Source organism: Dasypus novemcinctus, chromosome 3, assembly GCF_030445035.2.
Source record: "Dasypus novemcinctus isolate mDasNov1 chromosome 3, mDasNov1.1.hap2, whole genome shotgun sequence".
Lineage (NCBI taxonomy): Eukaryota > Metazoa > Chordata > Mammalia > Cingulata > Dasypodidae > Dasypus > Dasypus novemcinctus.
This window is the reverse complement of record NC_080675.1, coordinates 141039423-141051978: the sequence shown is the minus strand read 5'-3', so window position 1 is coordinate 141051978 and position 12556 is coordinate 141039423. Positions and strand designations below refer to the sequence as shown.

Here is a 12556-nt window from a genome sequence, read left to right as displayed (position 1 = left end):
GAGGGTACCACAACTCAACAATAATAATTGTTGGAATTAAATTTTAAATTACAGATGAATGAAATATTTCTAAAAGAATCAAAGTGGAACACAGGTCAATACCACCAAAAACAATTAAATGCCTACTATGAGATTGAAATTATATTTGTCATTATATTGTTTTGTATGCTCCAGTGAAAATTTCCAAAAATACACACATACAAATCAAATAAAAGCCAAACATAAAAACGGGCATAACTCCTATAAAGACTTCTGAAGTCAGCGGCGATATTTCTGGAATACCTCCTTCATGTTGCAAGTTTCAGACTGGAGTAGATTCATGGTAATTAACGCAAGTCCCACTGTGTGCACTTCCCTCTTGACAATATCAATTTTCAGTAAAAATCACAAAGCACGTTAAAAAATAAATACATTAATAAATGCATTAAATATATATATGGGAAGTGGACTTGGCCCAATGGATAGGGTGTCCGCCTACCACATGGGAGGTCCGCGGTTCAAACCCTGGGCCTCCTTGACCAGTGTGGAGCTGGCCCATGCGCAGTGCTGATGCACGTGAGGAGTGCTGTGCCACGCAGGGGTGTCTCCCACGTAGGGGAGCCCCATGTGCAAGGAGTGCACCCTGTAAGGAGAGCCCCCCAGCACGAAAGAAAGTGCAGCCTGCCGAGGAATGGCACCACACACACACAGAAAGCTGACACAACAAGATGATGCAACAAAAAAGAAACACAGATTCCCAGTACCACTGATAAGGATAGAAGTGGTCACAGAAGAACACACAGCAAATGCACACAGAAAGCAGACAACAGGGGGGTTGGGGGAGAAGGGGAGAAAAATAAATAAAAAATATATATATATGAAGAATGAGCTCTCACCTTTACAAGTGACCACATACAGGACAATTCCTGTAATGCTGTTATTTGTTGTCACAACCTCAGCTCCTAGCCAACAGGTACCTTCAGGATCTGAACTGTCACATCTTACCCAAAGGGGAGGAAGGACAGTAAGTGGCCGATTAATCTTCAAATGGGTCATATTAGGATTGTGAGCCATGGTGTAAAGTCCAATTAACTGCCTTGAAAACAAGAAGAAGAAGAATAAATTTTCAGTAGAGATTACTGAAGCAATTATATAATCAGTCAAAAGTTTTCTTTTCCAGAGATATCAAGAAGGGTCTCAGAGAAACAAAAATCTGGAAATTAAATGGCAAAATATTTCACCCAGCAAAAAGATAGGACACATCAGGATCAAGACACACCCACCAGAAAGTGAGAGTGTGGCAGGATCAAGATGGGAGAACTATAAGCAAGTTCAATATAGCAATGGTAAGGGGTTCAATGGGAGTGGGAGTAGGGTTATGAGATTAAGCTAAAAAAATAAGTAGAAGGGAATGGATGTAGCTCAGGTGGTTGTGTGCCTGCTTCTGACATGGGAGGTCCCAGGTTCAGTTCCTGGTGCTTCCTGAGAACAAAACAATAAGCAAACAAATGAGAAAAAAAAAAAAAAAACAACTCAGGGAAGCCGATGCAGCTCACTGGTTGAGCACCAGCTCCCCATATACGAGGTCCCGGGTTCAATCCCAGCCCTAGTACCTTAAAAAAAAAAAAAAAAAGTAGAAGTCAAAAAGCAAATGAAAAGATATTCAACACAATTGGTGACTGGGACACTTAAAAAAAATTGTATATGGACTATGATTTTGATAATAGTATTATAATTATGCCAAATTTCCAGATTTTGATCATTGCCCTGTGGTTATGTAAGAGAATGCCCTTGTTCTTAAGAAACACACAGTGAAGTGTTTAGGAGTAACAGAGTCCAATATTTCCAACTTACCGTCAATTCTTCATTAAAAAAAGGTGTGTGTATGTGCGCACATGCACGCATGTGCATGAAGAAGGTATAACAAAAAGGGAAGGAGCGAGAACAACAGAGGGAGAGAAAAAAAGAAAATGATAAAGCAGATACAACAAAACATCTAAGCTGGCTTACGGGTATACAGAAGTTTCTTATAATATTCCTGTAATTTTTCTGTGAATTTTAAAGTATGTCAAAATAAAATGTTAGCAAACAATAAGACTTAATTTTTTTTAAAAGAAATAAAAACTACTCTCCAGTTCAATGGACTCATCCAGGACAGCTAACAGGGAGGTGAGGATGGATAACCACCATACTAAGGAATCGAGAGGGTCTATAACTGCAAGCAAGAGAGTCCTATCCATCAGCCAGCCCTAGGGGATCGAAGGCCCTTCTCAATTAGAGGTGGAGTGGGCATCATCATCCCAGAATCCTCAGGATCTGGGAAAAAAATATGGACTAGAGTGAACTTACTGATATGCTACTATAGGCTCACTGTGATTCTAGCAATGGAAGAAATTATATCATTGATGTGGAGACAGTGGCCGCTGGAGTTGCTGAAGGCAGGGAGAGAGAAAAAGAGGGTAATACAGGGGCATTTTGGGGACTTGGAATTATCCTGAACGACACTGCAAAGACAGATACAGGACATTACATATCCTGCCATAACCTGCAGAATGAGTGTGAACTACAATGTGAACTATAATCCATGCTGTGTGGCAAAGCTCCAAAATGTGTTCATCAATTGCAATGAATGTACGACACTAATGAAAGATGTTATTAGTGTGGGGAAAGGTGGGAGGTGTGGGGAGTGGGGCATGTGGAAACCCCTGTGTTTTTCTGTGTAGCATTTAATGTAGTCTGAGTAGCTTTTAAAAATAAATTTAAAAAATATTTTTTAAAAAAAGAAATGAAAACTGAATTTATTACCAACATAATAAAGGAATATCTAAAGGATTTTCCTCCCAAAAGGAAGTACAATAATTCCAGAAGGAAGTTCTACAATGCAAGGAAAAAATGGAAAGCAAAGAAATGGTAAACATATGGATAAATCCAAACAAATATGAGCAAGAAAAAACAATACAAACAATATTTAAGTTGGGGGGAAGGAAAACAGGTCAAATATGATTTAAAATCAAGAAGCCCATAAAAGACTGATTAATTCAACTACATAAAAATAAAAAAACTTTTATATAGCAAAAAAACCAAAATCCTAACATAAAGGAAAATCACTTTACTACTGCTATTATAGTAGCTACCATTCTCCAAAGCTATTGTTTACATGATTATGTCCTACAGAATTCCTTGTAGGCCAGTCCTTTTGGTTTTAGAGTTAGGGGGAGACTGCACCGAGGGAACTGACTGTGATTGCATGGGCAAAGGAGGAGAGGAAGGAGGAAGTCAAGCTAGAGAGGTAGGAGGGCATCAGGATTTCTAACAGAGGCACCAATGGCATCATGGGTGGGGTAATTCCTCATGATGGAGAAGAGTTCCATGCACTGCAGGACATTTACTGTCCACAGCCCAGGCCTACTAAATGCCAGGAGCACCCCTCAGTCACTGTGACAACCAAGAAACATGCCCATCTATTTCTGAAGGCCTGCTGAGTATGGCGCCACCCCAGGTGGGGAGCCACTGAGCTAAACAATGAAGGCTCCTCTAGATTACTGTTGACCTTGGATTTTATCATAAAGGCAATGAAGAACCACTAAAGAATTTTTAAAAGCAGAGGAACAACATGATCAGGTTTTCATTTTATAAAGGTCACTCTGGCAGCAGTTAGGAACAAAGATTGGAGAGGAATCAGATCATACACAAGGAAAACAACTGAGAAGCAACAACAATAAATTGGTATGTGGTGGGAGGGAAAGAAGAGGAAGGTATCTTCAGTCTTGGTCATATATACCCAAGGGATATCCAAGTAGAGGCATTCTTAGACAGCTGGGTATACAAATCTGGAGCTTGAGAGAGAGAGAGGAGAAAGAGAAAGATAGCTGAGCTAGATACATTTTTGTGGGGGGAGGTACTGGAGATCAAACCTGGGACCTCGTACATGTGAAGCAGGCACTCAACCACTGAGTTACACCTGCTCCCCTAGATACATACTTTTCCTAATGTGTATAAGCATGATTCAATTCAAATTCTACTCCTACCCCATGCTGAGAAAAAAACTTACCGTGCTCTCCCAACTGGTAAAGCAAGTGGTCCAACATTCTCACCAGTAGAGAAATCAGAAATAGCAGTTTCTTCAGATTGTAGTTCTTCAACATGATCTGTTTCTTCCTTTTCTAAAGGCTTTTAAAATGTTTTTGAATTATTTAACCAGATAAAAAAGCACATAAGATAGCAGTTAGAGAGAGGACACAAATAATTAAAATCAGAAAGGAAAGGGAGGACATTACCAGCAATTCCACAGAAACAAAAAGGATAAGAGTATACTATGGGGAAGCAGATGTAGCTTAAGCGGTTAAGTGCTTGCTTCTCATGTACAAGGTCCAGGGTTCAATCCTGGTACCTCCTAAAAAAAAAAGTATACTATGAACAACTGTGTGCCAACATATTAAAAATCCTAGAAGAAATGGACAAAACTACCTGAAATAACTCAAGAAGAAATAAAAGATCTCAACAGACTAACAGTAAAAACATTGAATCAGTAATCAAAAACTTCCCAGCAGGAGCAGATGTGGCTCGAGAGGTTGAGTACCTGCTTCCCACATGGGAGATTTGGGGCTTGGTTCCCTGTGCCTCCTAAAAACAAAGACAGACAACAAGCAAACAAAATGAAAAACGCAACTCAGTGGCTCAGTGGCTGAGTGCGGGCTTCCCATTCACAAGGTCCCCCCCCCCAAATTTTTTAAAATAAATAAATAGTTAAAAAATATTTATTTTTTTGTTGTTTCTTCCAACAAAGAAAAGTCCAGGACTACCGGCTTCAGTGGCAAATTTTACTACACATTCCAAAAAGAATTAACACGAATGTTGCTCTAACTCTTCCAAAAAACAGAAGAGAAGGGAATACTTCTTAACTCATTCTGAGGCCAATATCCCCCTAATACTAAAGCCAGATAAAGATACCACGAGAAAATTACAGACCAATATCCTTTACGAATATAGAGACAAAATACTAAAAAAATACTAGAAAAACAGAATCTAACTGCATATTAAAAGAATTACATATCATGATAAAGATGCAAGGGTGGTTCAATATACAAAAATCAATTAATGTAATACACCACATTAATAGAACAAGGAGAAAAAAGCATGATCATCTCAGTGGGTGCAGAAAATGCGTTTGACAAAATCCAGTACTCTTCTTGATAAAAACACTAGCAATAGAAGGAAACTTCCTCAACATGTTAAAGGGTATATATGGAAAACCCACAGCTAACATCATAGTCAATCTTATGCTTTCCCTCTAAAATCAAGAACAAGACAAGGATGCCCACTATCACCACTGTTATTCAACATTGTACTGGAAGTTCTAGCCAGAGCAATTAGGCAAGAAAAAGAAATAAAAGGCACCCAGATTGGAAAGGAAGAAGTAAAAAGTTTCCTCTTGCAGATGGTATGATCCAATATACAGAAAACCCCCAAAAATGCACAACAAAGCTATTAGAGCTGTTAGAATAACACTGCAAAGTGGCAGGGTTGAAGATCAACACGCAAAAATCAGTATTGTTTCTATACATTAAAAATGGACAATCAGGAGAGGGAAAAAAAATTCCATTTACAATAGCAACTAAAATAATCAAATATATATGAATAAATTTAACCAAGGACATAAAGGTCATACACATACAAAACAAAACAAAAACCATGAAACACTGCTAAAAGAAATCAAAGAAGACATAAGTAAAGGGCAAGACAGTCTGTGTTCATAGATTGGAAGACTAAATATTTTTAAGATGGGAATTCTACCCAAAGCAATTTACAGAACCAATAGAATCCCAATCAAAATTCTAATGGCCTTCTTCGCAGAAATGGAAAGGCCAATTATCAAATTTATATGGAAAAGTAAGGGTCCTGAATAGCAAACCCATTTTGAAAAAAACAAAGTTGGAGGCCTCACACTTTCTAATTTTTAAACTTATTACAAAGCTACAGTGGTCAAAACAGCTGGTATTGGCACAAAGACAGGCATAGAGACCAATGGAATTGAATTTGAGAGTTCAGAAATAAACCCACATATATGGCCAACTGATTTTTGATGAGGAAGCCAAGTCCAATCAATGGGGAAATAACAGTCTCTGTAACAAACAGTACTGGGAAACTGAATATTCGTATGCAAAAGAATGAAGGTAGATGCCTATCTCTTACCACACATAAAAATTAACTGAAAAAGGATGAAATACCTAAATATAAGAACCAAAACTATAAACACCTACAAGAAAACATAGGGAAGCTTCTTCAGGAGTTTGTGTTTGGCAATGGTTTCTTAGACTTTACACCCAAAGCACAAGCAAAAAAAGAAAAACTTAGATAAATAGGACTTCATCAAAACTAAAACTTTGTGCATCAAAGGACTTTATCATGGGAAAAAAAAAACCTAAAGAATGGGAGAAAATACCTTGTAACCACATATCTGATATATCTGATAAGGGTTTGATGGACAGAATATACAAACAACTCAACATCCAAAAGACAATTCAATTTAAAAATGGGCAAAAGGCTTGAAAAGACACTTCTCCAAAGATATACAGTCAGTAAGCACATGAAAAGATGCTCAACATTATTAGCCATTAGGGAAATGCAAATCAAAACTACAATGAGTTACCACCTCACAACCACTAGAATGGCTACGATTAAAAACAACAAGAAATAACAAGTGTGGGAGAGGATGGAGAGACATAGGAACACTCAGTCAATGTTGGTGGCAATATATAATGGTGTAGCCATTGTGAAAAACAGTTTGCAGTTCTTCAGAAAGTTAAGTATAGAATTACTATGAACCAGCAATCCCATTTCTAGTAAAAAACAGTACTGGAAAATTGAATATTCATATGCAAAATCCCCCAAAAATTGAAAGCGGGGACTTGAACAGATATTTGCACACCAATGTTCACAGAAGCATTATTCACAATTGCCAAAAGATGGAGGCAACCCAAGTGCCCATCAACAGATAAATGAACGAACAAATTATTGTATATTCACGCAATGGAATATTATTCAGCCATCAAAACAAATGACGTTCTGATATATGTGACAATAAGGATGAACCTTGAAGACATCATGTTGCTGAAATAAGGTAGACACAAAAAGACAAATAGTTTATGATCTCACACGAAAAAATTAGAATAAGCAAATTCAGAGTCAGAAACTAGAAATATAGGTTACCAGGGGCCACTATGGGGCTAGTGAATGGGGCATTAATGCTTACATAATATCATGAATGTAATTAACACCACTGTATTATATATTTGAATGTGGTTAAAAGGGAAAATTTTTGGTTGTTTATATTACGAGAATAAATTTTTTTTAAAAATCCACAGAACTGTATGATACAGTAACTCATAATGTAAACTATGGACTGTATTTAATAATATAACAGTAATAGTAATATTGTTTCATCTACTGTAACAAAGCTACCACATTAATACAAGGTGTTAATAATAGAGAAAATTGTGTGTGGGAGGGTGGGTAGTGTATGGACCTCTGCATTTTCTGAATGAATTTTCTGTAAACCTATAACTTCTCTAATAAAATTTTTACTTAAAAAAAAAAAAAAGCAGTCAACTGCTGTTCACAATGCTAGGGAAGAACTAAAATTAGTACCTAATGTGCTTCTTTCTATTCTCCTAAGCGCAAACAATTGGATTATGTCAAGAAATCGTAATCACAAACTAGTTTGGTACCAACAAATCCTGTCATCACAAACATTTCCACTATTGAATGAAAAGATATTGATTTAAATTGTCATCAGTAAAGGAAGTACGTAATGCCATTGGAAAAGGATTGCTCCAACATGCACAAGTGCTAAGCTAAAGACAAAAGCTTAAGGGAAACCCAGAGGAAATTCCCAGCTTTTGCTGGATTTTCACACAAAATTTAAAGACCTTCTTTTGGGCTATGACCTTAGGTCCAAGGCCCTTCATCGGGAAGCGGACTTGGCCTAATGGATAGGGCGTCCGCCTACCACACGGGAGGTCCGCAGTTCAAACCCTGGGCCTCCTTGACCCGTGTGGAGCTGGCCCACGTGCAGCGCTGAAGCGTGCAAGGAATGCCCTGCCATGCAGGGCTGTCCCCTGTGTAGGGTAGTCCCACGTCAAGGAGTGCGCCCCATAAGGAGAGCCACCCAGCGCAAAAGAAAGTGCAGCCTGCCCAAGAATGGTGCAGCCTGCCCAAGAATGGTGCTGCACACATGGAGAGCTGACGCAATAAGATGACGCAACAAAAAGAAAACACAGATTCCCGGTGCAGCTGGTAAGGATAGAAGCGGTCACAGAAGAACACACAGAGAATGGACACAGAAAGCAGACAACTGGGGGTGGGGGGGAAGGGAAGAGAAATAAATATAAAAATAAATCTTTAAAAAAAACAACAAAAAAGCTCTTCCTCCTTACATCAATTTCTCTTAGTAATGGACTATCAGCCCATTGTATATCAGCTCTCATTTGCATTGCCAGACTCTGAAATCCCTTCTTAATTTTTTCACCTTTTGCTCTACGGTATTTCCCCTTCTCCCTATAATAAGATACCAATTTCAACTCCATAATTTCATCTATAATTCTTTTCCAAGCATCTGTTCTCCATAGATAAGCAATAATAACACCCCCCTTTATGTTAAAGATTCATTTTTTATTCATTTCTCTCCCCTTCCCTGCCCTCCACACCAGTTGTCTGCTCTCTGTGTCCACCCGCTGTATGCTCTTCCGTGACCGCTCCCATCCTTATCAGCAGCACCGGGAATCTGTGTTTCTTTTTGTTGCGTCATCTTGCTGTGTCAGTTCTCAGTGTGTGCAGCACCATTCCTGGGCAGGCTGCACTTTCTTTCGCGCTGGGTGGCTCTCCTTACAGGGCACACTCCTTGTGCATGGAGTTCCCCTACACAGAGGACACCCCTGCGTGGCATGGCACTCCATGCGCGCATCAGCACTGTGCATGGGCCAGCTCCGCATGGATCAAGGAGACCCAGGGTTTGAATCGCGGACCTCCCGTGTGGTAGGTGGACACCCTATCCATTGGGCCAAGTCCACTTCCCAACACCCCTTATTAATACAAAAGATATACAAAGTAGAGTCTCTCCTCAGAAACAGGTGTTTTCATGTGTATGTTTATATTTAAAATAAGGAGAACTACACTCCTGGCCCCAGTACCACCAGATAATGTGATAGCTCTATCAGTACTCAACAACCCCCCTAAAAATCACTAAAATTCCTCTGCCAAAATAGTTACCATAATCAAAATAAAAAAAATTTAAAGATTGTAAAGTGCTGGACAAAATATAAGAGGATGTCTTGTGCTATGATTAACAAACAAAAGTTAAATTTCATTAGTCATAACTACTTATGCTGTGTTCCAATACAGTTGCCACTAGCTACATGTAGCTATTGAGTACTTGAAATGTGGCTAGTCCAAATTGAGATGCAAGTATAAAACACACCAGATTTCAAAGACGCGGTATGAAAAAAATAATTCAAAATACCTCATTAATAATTTTATATTAGATGTTGAAATGATAATATCTGATATATTGGATTAAAAGAAAAGTAATATAAAATTAATTTCAAACCCAGCAACCGTACTCCTACGCATTTACTATAGAGAAGTGAAAATTTATATTCACACAAAATCTGTATAAGGATGAGTATATATATATCCAAAAACTGGAAATGACCCAAACATCCTTCAAAGCGTGACTGGGTAATAAACTCTGGTACCTCCACACCACAGTATACTACTCAGCAAGAAAAAGGAACAAGCTATTGACAAACACATAACCTGGACGAATCTTATAGATATTATACTGAGTGGAAGAAGCCAGACTCAAAATTGATTCCATTTATGTGATGTTTTCAAAAAGGCAAAACTATAGTTGAGATGAGATCAGTGGTTACCAGGGGTTGGGAGCTGGGGAAGGGTATGATTAAAAGAATAGCAGGGAAGCAGACTTGGCCCAACGGATAGGGCGTCGGCCTACCACTTGGGAGGTCCACGGTTCAAACCCTGGGCCTCCTTGACCCGTGTGGAGCTGGCCCATGCGCAGTGCTGATGCGCGCAAGGAGTGCCCTGTCATGCAGGGGTGTTATCCGCGTAGGGGAGACCCACGCGCAAGGAGTGCACCCCTTAAGGAGAGCCGCCCAGCTCGAAAGAAAGCGTAGCCTGCTCAGAAATGGTGCCACACACATGGAGAACTGACACAGCAATGTGACGCAACAAAAAGAAACACAGGTTCCTGGTGCCGCTGATAAGGATAGAAGGGGTCACAGAAGAACACACAGTGAATGGACACAGAAAGCAGACAACTGGGGTGGGAGGGAGAGAGACATAAATAAATAAATAAATCTTTAAAAAAAAAAAAAAAAGAATCACACAAGGCAGTTTGTGAGGGTGATGAAAACTAGTCTGTATCCTGATTGTCATGGTGATTACCTGAATCTATATCTAGGCTGAATTCATAGAACTGGACATCAAAAGAAAGAAGTCAATTTTACTGTATGATTTTTACAAATTAATTCAAAAATTAATTTCACTTGTTTCTTTTTACTTTTTTTTTTTAATGAGGCTACTAGAAAACTTAGAATTACATATGTGGCTCACATTATATTCTTATTGGATGGCACTGTACTTATTTTAAAATAATTAGGATCCACTTTTCACTAAAATGTGGATTAAAAAAATTAAGTCCATCCTAGATTATTCCCAAGGAACCAAATTTGGTCACACAGAATTAATCACCAAAAATGCCCAAGTACTACTTACCACTTTTTCCATGATGAATACTCCATCATTTTCATTTAGGATATTCTTCAAAGGGTTCGGTTGACCTTTGCTAGTCAACTGCACTTGAATATCAGCCTGTTAAAAATAGATAATGTCAAGCAATGTTATAAATAAACATACATATTTGCACAAATATTTACACATAATGATCAGTTCTTTGCAAGTAACTAGGAAAGAGAATTTGAATGAGACATAATGGTTTAAAATTAAGATTTTATTTATTCTTTGTCCAAGTTATTCCTCAAGTATAGAAAATTTAGCTCTTCTATCCATATTCTAACCATGCTCCAAAGTCCATCTAAAGTGAAACCTGCCTTGTGAAGCCTTCTTTTGATTGGGATCACACTGACATTCCCCTTCTCAATCACATTTCATTTATTGTTATGTACCACAAAATTAGCACATTTACTAAATAATATCCTTTCTTCTACTTGTACTCTGAAATTTAGAACTTTTAATCAGTTTTAGGAACCATATATATTCTTTCCATTGCCAAATGCAATATGCATTTACTGTAGTAAAGTTTGAAAATAAAGATAGTTAAAAGAAAATTTTTAAAAACCACCTGTAATTCTACTACCCAGCGATAATTACTACTGTTTTTAGACTTGTGAGAGTATATTCTTCCAGACCTTTTTTCAGGCATATAAATCAATTTATTTAAATTGTAATGTATCTATTATTTAGCTATTGAGACAGGAGTTTATTTAATAAAAACAGGGCATTCTAATAGTTTAATACTGGGAACTTCATTCCATGCCATTAAATATTTTTTGACAGACTTATTCCATTACTCTACAATCATACAACTAATTTCATATTATTCAACATTTTGGTAGTTTCCAATTATTCACTATAACAAACAATTGATAATGGACTTGAATTATCAAATCCTTGAATTATTTTTTCGAGATGAATACCTAAAATCACACTAATGTTGTCAATTGCCTTTCAAATATGTCATATCTACAAATAGGTTCCTATCACTTATGTCACACATTCAGTATTTTCACTGTTTACCTTTATTCTCTCATAGCAAAAAAATAGTGTATTATTGTTTTAATTATCATTTGTTTGATCACTAATAAAAGGGAACAGTCTCTGATTAATTTGATTTCTAAGTTTGGATATTGAAGTATTTAGATATCAAATTCAAAGACTAAGGAATACTATGCTATTCTAATCCAGTAGGTTCTTAAGTTTTTGGTAAGAAGTAGCAAGAATTCAGATGATAAGTGAAAATTATATTTGTGTTTTTCTGTGATTACTTATTCATGTCCTTGCCTATCTTTCTATTATGGTATTTGATCTTTTTTTCTTATTGATTTTTAAGAGCTTTTTATATATGAAGGATATTAATCTTTATCATTTACGACTATTCCCCCCTCTGTTTATATATCTTTTAATATAAAATTCATTTTAGTTTCCTAATTGTTTCACAGATGTGGGTTTTATCTGCCCAACTGTGGGGAGTTTACCTATGGAACACTTAGCATGTATGAGATATTTAATAACTAATTTAAATTAATACCTTAATAGTCTAGTAAATGGGGAAAACTGTTAGATAATTTATTATTCTAAGAATTTAATAACATTCTTTAAGCCAATTGTTAGTTTTCATAAATACTATAAAATTGGAAAGTAATTAAACCTTAATACATAATTTTTTAGGTTGAAAAGCACATTATATTTTTAAAGCCTAACTGGGAAGTCACACTATAGACAGGACTATCATAGGAGGTAGGCAGTTCTACCCCTTTGA

General features: G+C 37.2%; 1 protein-coding gene across 2 annotated transcripts in view; it reads right to left on the bottom strand.

The window, feature by feature from the left end:
- ZWILCH (zwilch kinetochore protein) overlaps positions 1–12556 on the bottom strand; it is a 41259-nt gene that overhangs the window by 25143 nt on the left and 3560 nt on the right. For both annotated transcript variants that reach the window (XM_004453125.4, XM_004453126.4), the window contains exons 3-5: positions 10774–10869; positions 4031–4149; positions 876–1075 (exon numbers count right to left, since the gene is read on the bottom strand). In XM_004453125.4, the coding sequence (XP_004453182.1) occupies positions 876–1075; positions 4031–4149; positions 10774–10869 (415 nt within the window). The remainder of the gene's footprint in view (positions 1–875; positions 1076–4030; positions 4150–10773; positions 10870–12556) is intronic.